We start from the raw sequence: 19,731 nt of genomic DNA on the forward strand, positions 1-19,731 counted from the left end.
TCATCAGAATGGCACAAGCGACAAAGAGGATAGGTGCTGTGGGTTTGAAAACGCACTTATAATGTAGTTAATATCATACTAGGAGTATAGTCAGATCAGTAAGGAACCAATTGAAGGTGTCTCTCCAATTGAACTCGTAAACGATAACCTCTTTGAATGGAAAGGTGCGTTAGATAGATACAGTAGCTAATATAGCTCATATAATTACTCCAGGTTATCTTAAAGGTCCTGTAGGTTGATGCTCACTGTCAGGATGTATACTCAGATATAGATAGCAAGGTACACCATATGAAAGCGGCAAATTTCACTTTACTCTCACATATCCAGAGAACTTTCCATTCAAAGCACCGACTGTGCGTTCCTTTAGCTTAGCACAGCGATATCAGCTAACAATTTTAGGTACAATTCAAGACGAAGATATATCACCCAAACTTTGACCAAGACGGTAATATCTGTATAGGTGGGTTTCATTTTTCTTGTATCATCGAGCTCATAAGTCAATCTAAGGTCTTCTCAAGGCAGAAAGCTGGAAGCCAACTGCGAGGGTATCACAAAGTAGGTGATATCACATCGAAGTCACACCCTTTGATAAACTATCTAGTCTTCCAATCACTTCTCCAATTGCTTGCTGAACCTAACCCTGATGATCCCCTTGATGCCGACGCTGCTGAGACATACAGGGTAAATTTACTTAGTACTACACGCTTTTCTAACAGCACACATAGACAAACAGATCAAAGTTCAATGAGAGCGCAAAGGACTACGTTGAAAGAGTGAGTATATCAGTTATTCCGAGAAGGTGTCTAACAATTAAAATAGTACGCAAAGGCATAATTAATACATTCATATCACATGTAAGACTATAATACACTAGCATAGAAGGTTATAATAATAGAGTTTGTGTATCAAACGGGGTGTCTTGGGGTTAAATTCTTAGCATGTCATAATCAATTGCCCGCCGCCATTTGAGGGCTTTAATGTAGATGACGTCTTGGCACCCTCTACCTCGATCGATTGGATGCAGTCACCATGATTTGCAAATACATGAGCTTCTTCTTCTGGTGACACAGGTGTACGTAGAATCAGCTCAATTTGCGAATTTGCAGGGGACTTCAATTTGTATACAACCTTCTGTTCTGATTGATGATGCGGCAGTTGTTGAAGAATTGAGTTGTACAGCAATACAGAAGCTTTCAAGGCTGTTTCATTACAGAGCAGAATGAGTGATTTAATTCTCTTAACATTGTTGGAATGCTCTGATTTGTTTAAAGGTACCCTTATTTCTCGAGGTGTCTTATCTTGGCAGTAGAATGGTACTGAACCGCGTGGATATCTCTTGATAGGGAAGCTGACGACCCATTGCGCCTTTCTGCCATCTGATAAGGTTCTACCGCCGTGAATGGGCTTCTCGTAGAACTCCTCTATACCAGTTTCATGTTCTTTAACACCCAAACAAGCGTAGTCGATCCATCCAGGTTTCTTATCACCCCAGAAGTGAGCTGATTTCGTTACACCATGTATGTATCCTATCAGTTCTATATATACGCCATCTGATAACACAATCAATGCATTCTCTGTAATCCCGTCTGCATGTTTACCGCCATCTATGACTGTAAATCCTGCTTCTACGAATTCTGACTTTGTGGTTTGTAAATTATCCGTCAGATAAACCAAATGATCCAAAATATTTGACGACGCCATAGTTGTTCACTCACATCCATCGATCTATCAAGATAAATGCTGAGATGCACAAATAGAATAAAAAATCAATATAAATCTACCATTAATTTACCGATAACGGATTTTCCTATACGTCCGAATCCATCCACTCAGGCATCTCTCTTCAATCAACTTACAACTAAAGATCTCTACAACTGGCAGAGATCTAGTAGACCAAATAAGAGCGAATTCATACTACACGATGGACCACCCTATGCTAACGGTAATCTTCACTTAGGACACGCTTTGAATAAGATACTGAAAGATATCATCACGAGGTACAATTTACTAGCAAACAACCAAATCGATTACAGACCTGGTTGGGATTGTCATGGTTTGCCAATTGAGCTGAAATCCTTGTCTAAACTGAAGACTAGAGATCCTTTAGCAGTAAGGACATCAGCAAAACAGACTGCATTGGATGGTATCGATTTACAAAAGCGCGAATTTAACCAGTTTGGTTTATTAGCAGATTTATATGATAGTCAGTCCACCTATCGTACGCTAGATTTAGATTATGAGTTACGTCAGTTGCGTTTATTCAGTCAGTTACTCAAACAAGGGCTGATTTTTAGAGCATTCAAGCCAGTTTATTGGTCGCCTTCTTCGCAAACAGCCTTAGCTGAATCAGAATTGGAATACAACGACAATCATGTTTCAGATTCCGTTTACATTTCATTCCCATTGACAACCGCGTCAGAAAAATTACAACAGTTGGACGTTAAAGACGTGAATCTGCTATGCTGGACAACAACGCCTTGGTCTTTGGTTGGAAATATGGGAGTTTGCGTGCATCCTGATCTAGAATACGTGATAGTCGAGCAATTATCGTCTGGAAATAAATATCTCATCGCTACCGAAAGATTAGAAGCAATGGGAGAGATATTGGGTGAAATTAAGCAGCTTGCTACCATATCTGGTATTGATCTCGCGGGTAGCACATACACACCACCATTCCATGCTCAAAATGCTGCAGCAACTTCATTCCCTATCATTACAGCTAAGCATGTCAGTGCAGATACTGGTACAGGGTTGGTACACACCGCTGCTGCACATGGACATGACGATTACATTGCCGTACAACAGGAAAGCAAAGCCAATAAGGGTGTTAATGACGACAATTTGCATGCCAGTATCTCACAATCAGTCAACACACCTATATTAAATCCTGTCGATCATCAAGGAAGGTTTGATAGTGAACAAGTGAGGCGTATTTGCGGTCAAGATGACGGATCAGCTCTCGATGGTTTGGATTGTTTGGGTGAGGGGAGCAAGGTTATTATCAATTTACTCGAATCGCGTGGTGGATGGATAGTTGCAAAGGAGAAAGTGAAACACAGATACCCTTACGACTGGCGGACAAAGAAGCCAGTGCTAATTAGAGCCACCTCACAATGGTTTGCAAATGTTGACAAGCTGAAAGAGAGGTCGATTAAAGCATTGGAGGATGTCAATTTCATACCTTCATCTGGACGACACAGACTAGAGTCTTTCATATTAGGCCGCTCTGAATGGTGTATTTCTCGACAGCGTGCTTGGGGAGTACCAATCCCAATTATCTTCGATGCAGCTACGAAGGAACCTCTTCTGGATGATGAGGTAATCGAACATACTCTGAAAGTCCTCAGTGAGAGGGGTACAAACGCATGGTGGACGGACCCTGCGAAAGATTTCCTTCCTGACGGTATAGATAAAGATGTTGTTAAAGGACTCGACACTATGGACGTATGGTTCGATTCTGGTACCTCCTGGATGTGTCTCGATAAGCGTGTCGGAAAACCTCGTGCGGATGTCTATCTTGAGGGATCTGACCAGCATAGAGGCTGGTTCCAAAGTAGTCTGCTCACAGCAGTCGCTGCTGGAGAGGGTGCGCCTTATAAGACACTGATCACACATGGTATGGTCGTAGATGAGCTCGGTCGCAAGATGAGTAAGAGTTTAGGAAATGGTTTGAGTCCACTTGATATCATAAACGGAACGAAGGTATGTATTTCACTAGATATTTGCTTTTTTCTTAACGCCATAAAGTCTATGCCAAAATATGGCATCGATGTGCTTAGATTTTGGGCAGCATCAGTTGAGTACACGAAAGATGTACCAATAGGTCCAACAATCATAGCACAAGCTTCAGATTCACTCAAGAAGATCAGGAATGCAGCGAGATTTATATTAGGAAACTTGAAAGCGGGTGAAGTCTCCAGCACGCTGCTTAACGAAAAGGAATTACCCTTAGTAAGTCACTTTCTGACAAAAAGGGTTAACTAAGACGGATCTCAGATTGACAGATGGATGCTCAACCAATTACACATATTTGAAAAGGCATGCCGACAAGCCTATGACCAACATATCTTTAGCAAGGTCGTACAGACATTACTCAACTTTACGAGTGGACCTTTGGCGACCTACTTTGAAATAACCAAAGATTGCCTCTATAATGATTCACCGAACAGTCATAGTCGTCTCCAACACATTTATGTATTGCAGAAGGTGAGTGGGTGAAAGCAATCCAATATTTAAGCTCACACAAACAACAGACTCTTGACCTTCTGACAAAATCTGTCGCACCCATAACGCCATACCTCTCTGAGGAACTAAATAGACATAATAAAAGCACTGAAGAGAGTATATTCAAAAGCACTTGGGCTGTTTTGGTAGGTACCCACATGTATGATGCACCTTCCGCTAATTGAATGGGAGCAGGATGATTATACACACGAGGAAGCTGCTGAACCAGCGTCTATCCTGCTCGGTTGGAGGAACGAAGTACTCAATCTCCTCGAAACTCTCCGTTCTGAGAAGTAAGTGAAGTTTCTGCTTTTGGAGAGTTTGTCTAATTTCTTTACAGAATAATCAAGACTTCTCTGGAAGCAACCGTCGACGTATTTGTCGGTGCTGAGTGCTCTGAGGCTACTAGGTCGGTCCTGGACATGATGAGTGAGTCCTAGTAGCATTTGTTCTCAAAATTGATCTCTGTTTAGATGAACAATTGGCAAAAGCGTTCGTTGTATCTTCTGTGCAGGTCCACGACGTTGAAGATAGGAGTGGTGGGTATACACTATTATGTGATGTTTTACTAACAACATTAAGATGTTCGCTTCAGCGTGCGTAGAAGCGAGCAAGAGAAATGCCCAAGATGTTGGTCATTCACCAAACCCCAAACAAAAGAGCTCTGCAATAGATGTATAGAAGTTTTAAATTAATGCATGGTTTAAGATATATTAGGATACCATGGGTGGATATCGTTCGACCATGCTGCTGATGTGTTGCTAAAATTACTAATGTTAACCTCGCAGATCTGACGGAGAGATTGGAGTAACTATGCCATGGTTAGAAAGGATATGTTCATCTCTACAAGAGCCTACATTATAGCGCTTGTCTTTCGACAGTGAACACTTGACTTTATGGACGTCTAACTCTAATAGTTCGTCTATCCTCTCGACAGATGACTTGTAGTAGCTAAGTGTTTCTTCTGGTACTGCTGACTTGGGTCTGCGTTAAATTTTATATTATGATAATGACAAGACGCACTTTCTGTAGATCATTCAGATCAATCTCGTACTGTGTATACTTAGGATCTGTTTCTAGACTACCATCACTGTCAATGTTACCTCTCATACACCATTTCAAGCGCCTCTCAAAGCGTGCTTGGCGTTCTGGTTGTGTCATCAATGATTCAGGTAGTTTATGGATAAAGAAGGACTGTTGAATATTAATATCAATTGCTGCTGGTGAGTAAATGCTTACGTTTAAAGTGGCTTTCGATAGGAGTTCGATAAGGTTGGCGTATTTAGTGCGTTCTTTCATCCATTCTTCAGCGTTACGTTTGAGATTATCAGTGAATCCCACTCGTTCATCTACAGGAAGAGCATTCAGTTTTGATCGCGCATCATAGAGCTCTTGTTGCCAGATATAGGCTACTCTTCTCAACTGCCAGTATATGATAGTCCAATCATGCTCACTGTCAAGCAATTCAAGTTCGGTGGACACCAAAAGGGCTTCTATGTTTAAGCTGAGGATGAATGACCTGATAACGAACGGAATTTGTCGAACCAGCGAAGAAAGCGTCTAGAAAAGGACTTAATTAGTGTTTCCTAATAGAGTCAAACTTACAGGTGATAATGTCTCGACAGATTCTGCAGATTGCTCGATGAATGTTAATGCCTTGATGGTGATTAGAAAGTTTATGAGCAATATGTAGTATGCCTACCTCTTCATACAATTCTTGAAATTGCTTAATGCTTTTTGGTATATTGCGCTTCTGTCTTGATCGATTATGACAATACGTAGTGAGAAGATTGACGTAGAACTAGGATTTTGAGCGAAAACAAATGCTTAGATGGTTTCACTCACACCAGCTAACCTCTGGGACCAAAGTTGGAATGCCAACCCGATTGACATCTCGGAATGGCGCACAACGGTCAAGGTGGTTCTATTAAATTGACCTATCAATCCCACCATACCAAATGGTAGACCTATTGTATCTTCAAGAAGCTTGTCTGTTATCCATTCAATAGAATGCTGGTCGAAGATCAAGTTTTCATCTGTAATAAAGCGCGACTGGTAATGTCAGAAAGGAGCAATAAACAGATACCGACTCACGAGAACTAGGTTTCGAACATATGCTGGAAGTGTCTTATTTTCTGGTGTTATGATTGATTTGAAAGAAGTCCAGTTCTGAAGTTTTATATTAGGTAGTTTCTTATCAATCAAATCACACCTACGATCCATTCCAATGGATCCTGGTTACATATTGCTTTGTTTATATCCTTCATACTTTCCAAGGATGGTCGGAAGCCTTCCCAGACGTTTGTTCCCTCAATTTGCAATAGTGACTCATCTAGTGGAGGTAAGGGCGCCATATTTGGCAGATACTTTGAAATATCTGCATAGAATGCTCGCTTTGCGGTTACTGATGGGGCTGGACATGCGTTAATAGCTGGAATTAACCCCAATGCAGTGTTTATGGAAGCGAGAGACACATTGTCTGCCCCTTGTTGCGTTACTACCGGACAGTTCGTTATATTAGGGTTGTATAATGATAATAATTCAAGTCTGAGTTTTAATCTATCCCTCAAACCAGTTATGAGTGTGTCAGCTTGACCACCTTGGCTGAAAGTTAACATAGTACTTTTTTATATGTAAGTTTCACCTACCTTCTATCTTTTTGTTTATCCATTCAATAGCCTCTTTCAACCAGAAGGAGACAGACTCGTCTTCGTAGAGTTCACCAGGTGATAAATTGGCTTTATCTGAGTTGAAATCCTCTATCTTTTTATGTATTAGTGTGTTAATGGCAATGGATGAGGACTCACATCGTAAAGAACACCTTTGACTAGTTCAGTCCATACGTAATGGATGCACTTCAAACTGCCAACGAGAGCTGATCTCAGTACCAATCCTAACCATTCCCATTCATAGTTAGGACCATCTTGGAGTGATAAGGACTGTAACTTGAGAAAATCCAGCGACAAAGAGCGTATTTTGTGAAGATAGAGTGATGTGTATGACGATTGGATGAGGTGGGATCCAGAGTAGAAAGACAATTCGAGTGCTGTTGTCCTGTCAATAATGTATGTTATTTCTTCTAGGCTTAGTTTCTGTTGAGGGTTGAATGACTCTGGGATGTCTTTATCTGATGAGAGGAAGGAATCCATACGAGGATCACCGATCTAGGGTGATCTGAGTGACGTTTTCTAATCCTGAGTAAACGTACATGTATCGCGCTCATTGCGTCTAGTAAAGTGAAGCCAGGCGAGTAGATCATTTCACCCAAACGGAGATCTTTAGATGGTTAGAAGGGTTGTAGTATATAAATCAGCACCTACTCTCCGTTGGCGTATAAATTTCATCAGTTATATCATTAAATTCATTTGAGTCCATTAGTGTAGCAAGTGAAGGTGATTGATACTGTTTAATGAGTGTGAAAGAATGCATTAAAGTGTATCACGTGTATATTTGATAGTACAGCTTTGAACATCTCCTATATTAATCATATAGCGTCTACCCAGATAGTCAACACAGAGGCAACCAAGTCAAGAACATAGAGAGATGCTATTTGTATAAAAGTACTGAGATTTAAAGAATAAATAATAATTAAAAATATATCCAAAATCAGATCATCTGACCCCGCGCTGGCAGACAGAAGTTGAGCATAAACAGCCATGTCGGCAACGGATTTAGTTGTGAGTTCTCTGCGCTTTATAATTAACCCGCAGTCTAATAGATATATAGAAACTCGCGTTAACCCATCCACTCGAATTCCGTACACTACTTCAGTACAAAATCTGGTATGAACCAAAAAGAGACATTACCAGCCCAGAAGAACACGCAACGACTGGGTTCGATAGAGAATCTATGAGGACTTGCTGGGATTTCCTCGATAAGACTTCACGATCATTTGCACCTGTAATCAAAGAGTTAGATAGCGTCTTGGCTAGAGTCATTTGTATCTTCTACCTCGTCCTTCGCGGTTTGGATACAGTTGAAGACGACATGACCATACCACTCGACGTAAAGGAGCCTATTTTGAGATCATTTCATCAGAAACTCTACGAGCCAGGCTGGAATTTCACCGAATCTGGTCCAGAAGAGAAGGATAGACACCTCTTAGTTAAATTCCACGCTGTTATTGATGAATTCTTGCTCTTGGATGATGAATGCAAGAAGGTCATAGCTGACATCACCAAGAAAATGGGTAATGGTATGGCTGACTATTGCGCTGCCGCCGAACGTGGTCAATCTGGTGTCGAAGATATCAAAGACTTTGATTTATACTGTCATTTCGTCGCTGGCCTTGTTGGTGAGGGTTTATCAGGATTATTTGCAGCAACTAAGCTTGAGAAGCCATTCATTGCTGACCAATTGGAATTATCAAATAGTATGGGATTGTTCTTGCAGAAGACAAACATCCTTAGGGACTACCGCGAAGATGTGGACCTCGGCAGGGAATTCTGGCCAATGTCATTAGTCAAGCAGCAAGGGTTCAACAGCCGTGCTGACTTAAAAGAGCCAGGTAACGAAGAGAAAGCCTTATGGGTTATCTCCTCAATGGTTCTTGACGCTCTCAGACATGCTCCTGATGTATTAGATTACCTCGCTTTGCTTAAGAACCAATCAGTTTTCAACTTTGCCGCTATACCTCAAGTACACGCTATCGCAACCCTCGAAGCGTGCTTTATGAACCCAGATATCTTGCACAAAAATGTTAAAATACGCAAAGCCGCTGCAGTCAAAATTCTTATGACAATCAGAAATCCAAGAGACGTAGCTGAAAAATTCGTCTTCTACTCTAGAAAAATACACGAGAAGTTGTCTCCTGCTGATCCTAACTTTATCAAGCTTTCTGTTGCGTTGTCGAGAATTGAACAATGGACTGAACGTCGTTTCCCAAGTCTCTTGCAGTTTGTAGCGGGACATATTGACATAAAGAAATCAGACAAGAGATATATCACCTTTGCTGAACAAGAGAAGCTCGTCAGTGAACGCAACGATGCAGAGAAAGCTGCGAGAATCGCCAAAGATGGTAGCTTCGATCCTGACTCAACAGCAAGCGCAGACCAAGTTCCGTGGAGGTAAGTGTGCAAAGAATAAAGGTGCTAAATACTAACGATAGACAGCTTCTTCTTCCTCATTATCGGTGTTTGCATGTCAATCTTCTTCATTTCTGGTGCGCTCGTGTGGTTCTTCGTTATGTGGTTGTCAGACTTGGGTAATCGCATAGATTAAATGTCTATCGGTGCGCTTAGATGCAGCGAATTGAGTGAACAAAATGGAGATATAGAAATACATAATAAGTCATAATTACATGTAATAGTTCCTTTCTTAATATGGATGTTGATTTAATAGATATAAATAAAGTGTAAATAGTTTAACAAAGGGTTTCAACCTTCTTGATAACGACCAAGATCAGGAGAAGAGGATGTCGACTGAGGAAGACAAAATAGATTTAAAGATAAAAAATCTACAGAAATCCGCGATAAATTTAACGAAAATATCTAAAAATTTATTAAAATCTGATGATCTCTCATTTCAGAAGAGTATAGACTCTGGATTCAGCAGTAGATGCGAAGAAATAGAGGATGGCGTGGTTGACAATATAAATCAATTAATTGGTTTCATCAATAACAAGTCAAGGCACCTAGATGCAGACGATCTGACGGGCGATAGTAAAGCTGTCGGTGAACTCGTTGATCAGCTTTTAGAAGACAGTTCTATCAACATAGACAAGCATACTAATAACTACAATAAGCCAACTCTAGCTAAAGATTTAGAACCCAGCATTTTTAACGACAAATCGATACAAAGGAAACCTCAGTTGAAATGGTCATCCTCCATTGATAATTCTGATAGTCCCTGGAAGCCACTACTTACTCACAAACCAAACGCCAAGGCAGATTTGACCTGGACGACCGTTGATGATAGATTATCACACCCCTACCAAACAGAGATTGAGTCGATTAAATACCCAGCGCAGCAATTAAAAACTCAGACACCAATCAAGCAGGGTGATTTCAATCAAACGCCTTTTAAATGGATAGACAACGAAGAATCTCTCAACTACTTACTAGATAGGCTCAGTACAGCTACAGAAATAGCCATTGATTTGGAGCATCACGACTTCAGATCTTATCGTGGGTTTGTTTGTTTAATGCAAATTTCTATCAGAGGAGAAGATTTCATTATAGATACACTAGAACTTAGAGACCAGCTTATTAAACTCAACGATACATTTACAAACCCAGCAATCGTTAAGGTTTTCCATGGTGCGGACTCTGATATTGTCTGGTTACAGAGAGATTTTGGTGTCTATATCGTTAATATGTTTGACACGTATCATGCAACTAAGGTTTTAGGGTTTAGTCAACATTCATTGGCGTCTCTTTTGATAAAGTTTTGCGGTTATACACCAGACAAACGTTATCAAAGAGCAGATTGGCGTAAGAGACCGCTCACCAACAAAATGCTGGAATATGCAAGATCAGATACTCATTATTTGTTATACATCTACGATATGTTACGCAACACACTTATCGAAAAGTCATCAAAGAAGAATGACATGTTGAAAGATGTTTTACAAAGAAGCGAGCAGGTGTCACTCAAAACCCATCATAGAGATCCTTACGACTATGATACCGGTAAAGGCTTCGGTGGTTGGTACAACCTTGCAACCAAGTGGAACAAAGTTGTTGAACCACCTCTTCTTGAAGTATTCCGTAGATTACACCAATGGAGGGATCAGATAGCAAGAAAGGAAGATGAGAGTGTTCATGTTATTTTCTCTAACCATCAATTATATGACCTTGCATTGAAACAACCGAAGACACCTCAGGAAATCACGAATGTCTTCCAAAAGAAGGTACCGCAATTTGTTAGAATACATTTGAAGGATGTCGCTCAATGTATCAACTCAGGTGTTGAGTTTGCGAAGAACAATAGTGATAAATTACCAGCCAGAGTCGTACCAAAGTCGTTGCTCCAACCTAATAATGTCCATTTACCATTCAAAACTGGATTAGACTTTGATTTGTGGAATATAAATCAATCTAATTCCGCAAATTCTGCTTCCCAGACTTCCCTGTCTACTTCTACTCGCTCGAAGTTGTTTGGTGAAGATAGCACAAAGCAAGCACCACAAGCCAGCACATCAAAGTTGTTTGGTGATGTTACCACGACGGTATTGCCTAAGAAGAGCAAGACTATGGATAGTATTTCCTCTTCGTTTAAGCTTATTTCACTTATTCCGCATGTAAGTTTCATAATCTTGTTTCGATAGCTTATCTAATTACTCCTCAGTCAACCTCTAATACAGAATATGACCTTGACGCATTCGATGAGTACAAGCGTCCGATTACACAGAAGGCACCACCTATGCCAGCTCGTGTGGATGAGGTACTCAAGGAAGATAAGCAAAAGATGGAACAAGAGAAGAAGGAGAGTGAAGATTCAAGCATGGCAGAAGTGCCATACAAGAGTAAAGCGGAACGAATGGCGGACAATATACCAATTGATGCTGGTATCACCGCAGATGACATAGCGACAATTGGTAAACAACCAGAGAAGAAGCGCAAACGCAAGGATAAGGGAGAGAAGAAAGAGAAGGCCAATGCGAAAGATAAGTCAGATAAGAAAGACAAGAAAGGGAAACTCGAAGTACCTGAATTCAATTACGATAATGAGGAAAGTGTGCTTGATAGGCCTCTAGATGACTTATCACAGTCAACGAAGAAGCCAAAGAAGCAACGCATCAAGGCAAACTTGGAGGGTCAATTCAGAAGACCAGGATCATCAAAGACGATGCAATCTTCCGGCAATCGCTCACATACATTCAAGAAGTAAGGTTATTTATTTATACAGAGAATAAATTTGTAGAGATAATTAAGAATATTTATGCAGTCCATAATTTAGCTACCAATTCAGTTACTCCAATATCATTTGTTTGGAAGCTATATAAACCGATAGCAGCGCCGAGAGTTAAGCCTCTAACAGACCATCTAGCGATTGGACCAATCTTTGGGAATTTCCTATCGTGCAAGTAATCGGTTAAGGAAGCGTCGAATCCAATGTGTGAGTGAACCAATAAACTTGAACAGATTAGACCATCGATGACGGGATGAGAGGAAGTGATGAATGAAGCACCAATGACAGGTACCAAAGCTGCAGAAACAGCTCTCTCGAATGCCCAGTGTGAGCTACCGTGAGCAGAGTTTGGTGGTGGGAATCTAGTAGGATCATTGACGGTACCCTCTACGTAGCCTAAAAGGAATTAGATGTGTGGTGTGATAGTCTGGTTAGTAACTCACTGCCAGTAGCTACCTGAGTTGCAGCTTTTGTTGCCTGGAGAGCAGTAGCAGGTGCTGATAGAATATGAGAGGAGATAAATAACTAAGCGACTACGACTAACAAGTATGCAAACCCCTTTTAGCGATATTTGAAATTCCTCTAGTAACTGACATCGTGATAGACCGGTCTTAAACGAGTTTGCTCTCATTGGTCGACGTTCATCGCGAACTAAAAATCGAGATCCCGTAAATAAACGATGGCGTTCAGCGATGAAGAAGTTGAAAAAATAAACAAATTCATGAAAAATATGCCAGTAGAGAAGTTCCAACCTTCGCAGGAGGTCTTAGATTCTTTGCAGATGCTATCAGTCGTGGAAGAAGAAAACGCGTTACCAGAAAAGGATAAGGAGATTAATAAGTCAACCGAATACCGTGAATTGCATAAAGAATTGTTAGATCTCAACGCTGATGTAAAGTTGATGAAAAGAAAGATTAAACATCTGCAGAAGGGCATTAAAGTGGATGAACCGCCAAAGTCAGAAAAGGAACGTAAAATAGCTGCCACTGTTGCTACTATGAAGTTGAATAAGCGTCTAATGAAGAAGATCTTAAAGAATACGATGAGGTCATAGTGAGTGAATTTCTCTATAAAGTAGTCAATATAACACCCACAGCGCACGCAATACTGTAGTATCAACCAGCGCTCATTTTGAGCAAGATAAAGTTTCGAATCCCGAGTACGTCCGCCATAACCCACCAATCAACTACTAAACGCTCTTAGTCGCCTCATTGGGCTTATTGACCAAGCAGTTGATCTTGACTTACAGGTCATGTACAGGATCGTAGAGATACGGAAGACCATGAAGGATACAGAGTTCTTCACGCGCGAGCTTAACAGTGCGTATGATCTACTGCTTATAAACTCATGCTCAAGTTCTTCAGAAAATATACAAACGTTGAAAGCGGAGTCGAAGCGAATATTTGAACTAGATAAGGAGATTGAAAACAAAGCAATCAACCAGCTAAACGAACAGCAGCGAAAGAAGCACAAAAGGTATGTTCATCTGTTCTTTAACAGCAAGCGCGTTAATAACACCGATTAGGCTAAAGCAGCTGACTAAGAGACAACGCAAACTGCGTATTATAGATGGCAACATCCTTCAGGTGAGTATTGGATATCTTTTGCATCACATTTAACCCCCTATTTCAGTGTCTGATCATGGAGATCTTCCCCAGATGGGCGAATGAGCCATTATGGCTAGAATCACTCGAGAAGTTCGGTGACAAACTCTTATATTAAAATGACCCTACTTGATTATCCAAAGATACCCAGATCTAGTGTACAATAGAACAAAGGTTAAATATAATTAATTACAAAGATTAGATATAATTACAAGGTAAACTTCAACTCCGATTGAGTATCATAAACAGTTAGACGGGTTGTCTCATTTGATGAGCATTGCTGAAAGCCTCGCTTGCCTTAATGCAGTGCTGCTGGTTGGTCGAAACATCGAAACAGTAGCAGACGTATATAGAATCGACTGTACTCGTCAATACGTCACCCCACATTCTTATAGCACTGAAAGACAGCCAGCCAGCGATAATTCCAACGATTGGTGAGTGCAGCGATTGATTGAGGAAGTGAGCGCTATAGATAAAACCAGCTACGGCGCTCAACAATGAGACAGTGACTGCAAACAACCTAATTGTGGTTTTGACCAGTAAGTCATCCATCAGTCCTCTCACCTCACGCCTATTCACTAATTGTTTAACACGCTTCGCTGATGGTGTAAACGCATCACCTGTTATACCAGCATATATAAGAGCGTGGGTTGAGATATGATCCACGAAACCTAATAGTATGGCAGCCACCATACTGACGGCATTGAATACGATCGATATAGGATGAAAACGTGTCATGCCACTTCCACTTAAGCCACGTAACCGTATCAATAGTCTACTGAAAACGCCAATTGCTGTCAAAATAATGGAAGCGAGACATATGCTACCAAATGAAGCATGTGTAGACCGATAGAATGAGCTGCTAACTAGGACATGCGGCGCAGGCTGATGAGGGTCATGCCGATTGAAATACCATGCGCCTAGAACACCACTGGTTGTCACGCTGGCTATACCTCTTAGCACACCCCAGGTCCAGAACCCAATTAAGGCAACGTAAGCAACTAGGAAGTCCGACGATGTCTTCACATGCCAACTGAACCCGCCGTTGCTGCTACTATCCCAGTGGCCTATCTTCAGCAACCTGTAAATCAGCCAGGCGAACGGGATTGACAGGAGTGTCGATACTACTGTAATTGCAAGGTGGTAAATTATCAGCGTTGGGTGTTCTAATATCACTTGAGATGACAATTCAACCACCTTGATCGACCGCTTGAGTTTGTTTCTTCTTTTGTAGAGGGTGCGACCGAACCAAGCTATAATTAGGATGGGTATAAGGGAGAATAATCGCAATCTATCACTGTTAGCGTGGTTTATTGCGCCTGGCGATACTCACCCAGTACTCTGCCACCAAGAAGACCAGCTGAGGTCGGTTTCGTCGTCATCTACGAAAGACCCTGCGAAAGCCCATGTTGAACTACCCAGCAAGCCAAACAATATGACAGCTATCGCAGTATATAGTATCGGGGTTATCGCATGCTTGAGTATGAGGATGTGTAAGGCACCCAGGAGCAGCGATAAAAACGTCAGGCCGACGAGCAAAGGCGTAGAATGTAGCAATGTAGTTGTGATGAAGGGTGTTGCATTTGGTGGTGGTATCACACTCTCCTATGACTGTTAATATTACGCAGATACGCAAGATGTGACCAACCGTATTACTAGTGAATAAGACGGACACGCCTATGATCAAGACAGATATGATGGAAAACCCATATGCGACAACGAAAGGTGCGTCACGGTATTTTCTGATCGGGGTGGAAGTAAGCGGTGGGAGGGGTGTTGGCTGTTGAATAAATATCTGCTGTGGCGGCTGATCTGCGTCTTCGTCATCTTCGTCGTCGACGACGTCATCGCGTGTATCGTTTTTGTGTGACTGAGTGAGGAGCGGCTGCGAGAGCTGCAGCTCGATTTCCTCCTGTGGTTCTGGCGCATCTAGAGCGTCTGGAACGTCTGGTTTATGATAACTCAGTGCGGATTGGTTTGTGAATAAAGACTGGGCTTGGTTGATGTCAGGGGTAGACTCGCTCTGGTTTGAATGCGCCGAGGGAGACCGCGGTGGCGACTGGGTTGCCTGCGACTTGCTAGCTGTCGACTGCTTGAGATGTGCCATTTCCTGCTCAATCTCGTCATCGTTCATCCAGGGCCCATGGTTTGAGGAGCTCTCATCGTAATTGGCATGGAATATGGGTGAGCTGCCCGAAGACTGCCCTAGTATCCGCGAAGATAGAAATTTAGACGCATAGCTCGCGAAGTTGTTGCTGTTTTCCATGACTGTATGCAGTCAACGATGTTTAATTAAACGCTAGCACGTACAGCCGTGGGCTCAATAAAATAATCCAACACAAGTGGGGTAGTTATCGGTGTATTTGCTATATACCCACACCATTCTCTTATCTCGTCGTTGCCTCCGTATCGGGCAAGGAGGGATGCATGTGAAATACTACTAAAATGGCTATTACAAGCGGCGCTGCGAATGGCACTTCAAGTGGCATAACAAACTAGTCAATCTGGCAGCACTCCCACTACACTCAGATAAGATAAACTATGAAGTAAGCAATAACGTAATAGTAGTAGTTTCGCCACGCAGTTTAGAATTTCAGGAGTATCCATATATCAGCGATCGTTTCTCCTGTCTTATGTTCCATGCAGCTCACATACTTACATAGATCTCATCGGAACTTGATAATGTCTTATGAAGCGCAATCCGTTGAAAGCTCGCGAAATGCTAAGTTGTGTATATTTTGGTTGTGCACTGGTGTTTGCTTACCACACATTCAGTCTTTGAGGTAGTGCGTATTCAGTAGCAGATAATACATCAGTCTTACAAAGCAAACCTCAGTGGCGCTCGGAGTGTTTGTAGAAGCAGGCCTGGAATGGCGTTTGGCCTCCTGCGCTAGCTCTTTTAAACTGACTCGGCGTGGCCATCCGTGACGATGTGGAAGTCCTGAAATGCATCAATAGCGAGCACGATGCAAGGGTGCAGGTGGGGTACAAATAGGGTGCGAGTGCTGCATATACCCATAGTAGTACACGCCTATGAAAACATACGTTTCTTCACCATAATGGTGACATTTTGAGTGTCTAACCGGTCGATGGCTAACTATAATAGCCAGTACGTACCTGAATGGTTTTCTCGTTTCTCATCAGTGCGATGGCTGGTCTGATGCGCATTTTTTCACTTACTGTGTAGTCTTGGCTGCTACGAAAGTCTGTAGTGTCTAGCGACTAGGGGCGTTTGCTTCTGCTATCGACAGTATCCCACTCACGTTAAGTCCTATTTCGCGCTTCAAAGCTCCTGTTTGTCAAACAGTCCGCAACAATGTGACGTAACCACGAAATACTGCAAGGAGAAGTGAATTTCTTTTCTCCAGAATGCATTTAAGGAAACGCGAGCGGGCCTCGTGGAGCTGGTTGAAATACACAACTGCCGCTATTCCATGTCATGATCAAGCGGTACAGCGGTTGAAAATTCGCGTGGGAAACGAAAATTTTCCAGCGAGAAAACGGGGTGATGCCAAGACAGGGAGGATGGAGGCAGCGCTAGAGAATGGCTAGACCAGTATGCTGGTTTTGCTTTGGGGATAGCATTCCCACATGTGATGTGCACCCTTGCTCTCGCACCACCAAGTCGAAGATGGCAACAGAACAGTACGAGAATACACCTGTCAACAACGTGCAAGCAAGAATGCGCGCCGTCGCCGACACTCCCGACGGTTCCGACGTGGAGATCGCCAGTGAGGACAGGGAGGCGAGAGATGGCCGTGAATATCGCTCGAATATGACAAACAAAACAGCAGTAAAGGACATAGACGAGCAGCATTTATCATCAGAAGACGAAGAAGAAAGGGAAGAACAGGGAGATTCATACAAAGATTCACAAATGAGAGGTCCTCCTTGTGCCATTTCCATAGTACCATTATTAACGTTCCTTTAGCACACATAATGTACAGCGAAGTTATTATTGAGCAGCTTGAAATTCTTATCGCTTATCAAAAAGAAATCATGGAATCAAATAACCATAATAAGAAGTTGCTCCAAAATATGCTCAATCAGATAGCTGAATCTAAATTTGATGTCCCATTCGAGAAGCTGTCAGTGAATGAGTACTGTCCAACTCGCGATCTTTTCCATCGCTGCCAGCAGGACCGCAATAGAATTAGCAAGAAGGGAACCGCCAAAAAGATGTCATTTGTAATGATGAACGTGAGTGATGTATACGGGTCTAACGATGACGGCGATGACGGTGACGACACTACCAACGAGACACCAGGTGGAAGTGCCGGCACAATCAGAAAGGATGCTAGCGTAGTAAAACCAACCAAGAGACTTCCTATGCAGGATAGCAATATTAATCCCAGGAGATCCAAGCACTGATTCTTCAACTCACAAACCAGCATTTCCAGCATTAGTATAAGTAAATAACACAAAAAAATCAATATCACCCATCTTGACCAAGTTATATGAAATTTCTCAGTATTCCAAGCATAGCACTAACATTTCCATAGTAACATTAGTAAAAATAAATAGCATACAAAAAACTCTCTAAATCTCTATCTCTCATATCTATCATCAAGTTTATAACCAGTTTTCAGTATCGCAAGCATAGCACTAGCATTTCTACAAATAAATAATAACATAAAAAAAAAATCTCTGTCACTCATCTCTGATCAAGCTTATATCAAATTCTCATTATTCCAAGTATGCATAAGCATTTCAAAGCAGCATCAATGCATCATCGATCAGAGTTTTCCATGTAATCCACTAATAAATAAGTGTGTAGTATCTTTTTTATTTGTGAATCATATTTATTGGAACACAGATACTAGGGCCGGATATGCGGAAACAACAGATGATGGGACACCCCTCTGTCTCATTGACCAAAACACTATCAGGTTGACATAACCCACTATCGTAGATAGTGTGATGCGGGTTTGTAGCCAATTAAGACCGCGAGAAATGTAAAAGAACAAGGTTAATGAGAAACTGAAAAATATATAAGGAGAAAATATTGTACACTGAAACCGACATCATATACATTCTATAGAACCAACAAGTTATCAGCTCCCATACTCAAGAGCAGCTAAAAATCTCTCATACAAAGAAAATCACGGATACACCCAATATCGTCACATTATCAAAAAGGGATCAATACACACTATGAAAGACCGAATAGAATTTTTTCGCGTAGACAGAAGACAGCCTTGACATCTTACGCAGAAGCATAACAATCGACAACACTATCGAATTAATAAATAAAACATACAAATGGCCTGAAGAAAACAAAATGGAAATAGACCAAAGCGAACCCGCAAAATCAAAAACAAAGATAACAAAACTCACAAATCCACGCTTCAGAATTGTCGAGGCTGAAGCTGTTTTTTTATAAAAGGGATGCAAAACTATTCTTTATATTAATGGGATCTATCTCAACGGGCATCTTCACCTCGATAGACACAACAATCGACATCCATCTACAGCCAATTTATACAAGGATATTTGGGCAAATTTTGAGCGAGAAGAAAACTGGAAATATTGCAAATGAATTCCACAATAGCAAGATAACAAACGGGGAAGATGCTACAATATTTTATAGAAAATTATTACGATTATTCAACAAATTATAAAGACTAGATTCAATCATGGGAGAACAATCCTTGAAATATAGAGCAGTACAAAGGATGCCTGATGAACTAAAAGGCAACAAAATTCCAACCCTTCAAAGCATCCAAAGGAATTAACTACGTTGAGCGTGTACAACAAATATTGAAAACTACAGTTACGAAGTAGCAATTTTGTTACGTCGATCAAAGTACTCAGTTAGAACAGGCGGATAACCGCGATGACAATGATATCCCAAAGAAGTACCACACACAAGCAGTTGACCTTTTGCACCGCATTGATCCAAGTTCTGCTACTACTGCTTGATAAACGATTATAAGAGCCTTGTACTCATTCCGACGAATGTGGACACCTATACCCAGAACTCAAATACAAAAACAGCAGCAAAAAGAGCCTCATCGACAGAGTTGGAATCAACGCAAGAATCTACGATAAG

The 19,731-nt window shown here is 41.4% G+C and overlaps 10 protein-coding genes across 10 annotated transcripts; 6 read left to right on the forward strand and 4 right to left on the reverse strand.

The window, feature by feature from the left end:
* Positions 1-4: 4 nt before the first annotated feature.
* On the forward strand, positions 5-884 carry WALSEDRAFT_58715 (ubiquitin conjugating enzyme Ubc14). The gene is made up of 9 exons (XM_006960425.1): positions 5-38; positions 83-164; positions 214-230; positions 276-353; positions 400-460; positions 508-555; positions 602-681; positions 726-773; positions 820-884. The coding sequence occupies exons 1-9, from the start codon at positions 9-11 to the stop codon at positions 832-834; spliced, it is 459 nt and encodes a 152-aa protein (XP_006960487.1). The 5' UTR covers positions 5-8; the 3' UTR covers positions 835-884.
* On the reverse strand, positions 871-1,715 carry WALSEDRAFT_61455 (hypothetical protein). The gene has a single exon (XM_006960426.1). The coding sequence runs from the start codon at positions 1,699-1,701 to the stop codon at positions 934-936; it is 768 nt and encodes a 255-aa protein (XP_006960488.1). The 5' UTR covers positions 1,702-1,715; the 3' UTR covers positions 871-933.
* Positions 1,716-1,890: 175 nt separating this feature from the next.
* On the forward strand, positions 1,891-4,937 carry WALSEDRAFT_70579 (isoleucyl-tRNA synthetase). Its single transcript, XM_006960427.1, has 9 exons — positions 1,891-1,942; positions 1,975-3,702; positions 3,748-3,951; positions 3,997-4,206; positions 4,254-4,370; positions 4,417-4,517; positions 4,565-4,653; positions 4,698-4,763; positions 4,807-4,937. The coding sequence occupies exons 1-9, from the start codon at positions 1,922-1,924 to the stop codon at positions 4,917-4,919; spliced, it is 2,649 nt and encodes an 882-aa protein (XP_006960489.1). The 5' UTR covers positions 1,891-1,921; the 3' UTR covers positions 4,920-4,937.
* Positions 4,897-9,565, reverse strand: WALSEDRAFT_58718 (hypothetical protein). The gene is made up of 15 exons (XM_006960428.1): positions 9,334-9,565; positions 7,724-9,289; positions 7,545-7,626; positions 7,433-7,500; positions 7,032-7,388; positions 6,873-6,987; positions 6,441-6,823; positions 6,319-6,393; positions 6,070-6,276; positions 5,927-6,025; positions 5,830-5,880; positions 5,464-5,784; positions 5,248-5,418; positions 5,082-5,201; positions 4,897-5,035 (listed from the first exon to the last, which is right to left on the reverse strand). Exons 2-15 carry the CDS (start codon positions 7,880-7,882, stop codon positions 4,928-4,930), a joined length of 2,316 nt encoding a protein of 771 aa, XP_006960490.1. The 5' UTR covers positions 7,883-9,289; positions 9,334-9,565; the 3' UTR covers positions 4,897-4,927.
* Positions 7,867-9,563, forward strand: WALSEDRAFT_48978 (farnesyl-diphosphate farnesyltransferase). The gene is made up of 3 exons (XM_006960429.1): positions 7,867-7,901; positions 7,951-9,290; positions 9,336-9,563. The coding sequence occupies exons 1-3, from the start codon at positions 7,881-7,883 to the stop codon at positions 9,442-9,444; spliced, it is 1,470 nt and encodes a 489-aa protein (XP_006960491.1). The 5' UTR covers positions 7,867-7,880; the 3' UTR covers positions 9,445-9,563.
* Positions 9,566-9,618: 53 nt separating the features above from the next.
* Positions 9,619-12,685, forward strand: WALSEDRAFT_61456 (hypothetical protein). The gene is made up of 4 exons (XM_006960431.1): positions 9,619-11,464; positions 11,512-12,471; positions 12,519-12,572; positions 12,620-12,685. The coding sequence occupies exons 1-2, from the start codon at positions 9,638-9,640 to the stop codon at positions 12,052-12,054; spliced, it is 2,370 nt and encodes a 789-aa protein (XP_006960493.1). The 5' UTR covers positions 9,619-9,637; the 3' UTR covers positions 12,055-12,471; positions 12,519-12,572; positions 12,620-12,685.
* On the reverse strand, positions 9,619-12,861 carry WALSEDRAFT_70583 (hypothetical protein). Its single transcript, XM_006960430.1, has 4 exons — positions 12,620-12,861; positions 12,519-12,572; positions 11,512-12,471; positions 9,619-11,464 (listed from the first exon to the last, which is right to left on the reverse strand). The coding sequence occupies exons 1-3, from the start codon at positions 12,669-12,671 to the stop codon at positions 12,104-12,106; spliced, it is 474 nt and encodes a 157-aa protein (XP_006960492.1). The 5' UTR covers positions 12,672-12,861; the 3' UTR covers positions 9,619-11,464; positions 11,512-12,103.
* Positions 12,716-13,863, forward strand: WALSEDRAFT_61457 (hypothetical protein). The gene is made up of 6 exons (XM_006960432.1): positions 12,716-13,128; positions 13,172-13,234; positions 13,279-13,394; positions 13,440-13,551; positions 13,601-13,661; positions 13,708-13,863. The coding sequence occupies exons 1-6, from the start codon at positions 12,755-12,757 to the stop codon at positions 13,795-13,797; spliced, it is 816 nt and encodes a 271-aa protein (XP_006960494.1). The 5' UTR covers positions 12,716-12,754; the 3' UTR covers positions 13,798-13,863.
* On the reverse strand, positions 13,849-16,129 carry WALSEDRAFT_58723 (hypothetical protein). The gene is made up of 3 exons (XM_006960433.1): positions 15,328-16,129; positions 15,013-15,284; positions 13,849-14,970 (listed from the first exon to the last, which is right to left on the reverse strand). Exons 1-3 carry the CDS (start codon positions 15,943-15,945, stop codon positions 13,929-13,931), a joined length of 1,932 nt encoding a protein of 643 aa, XP_006960495.1. The 5' UTR covers positions 15,946-16,129; the 3' UTR covers positions 13,849-13,928.
* A 1,548-nt stretch (positions 16,130-17,677) lies between these two features.
* Positions 17,678-18,370, forward strand: WALSEDRAFT_61458 (hypothetical protein; the record flags this gene model as incomplete). Its single annotated transcript, XM_006960434.1, has 1 exon — positions 17,678-18,370. A coding segment is annotated over one exon (373 nt), but the record flags the coding sequence as incomplete, so codon positions are not given.
* Positions 18,371-19,731: the final 1,361 nt, after the last annotated feature.

The sequence above is a fragment of the Wallemia mellicola genome (genome assembly GCF_000263375.1).
Source record: "Wallemia mellicola CBS 633.66 unplaced genomic scaffold WALSEscaffold_28, whole genome shotgun sequence".
Taxonomy (NCBI): domain Eukaryota; kingdom Fungi; phylum Basidiomycota; class Wallemiomycetes; order Wallemiales; family Wallemiaceae; genus Wallemia; species Wallemia mellicola.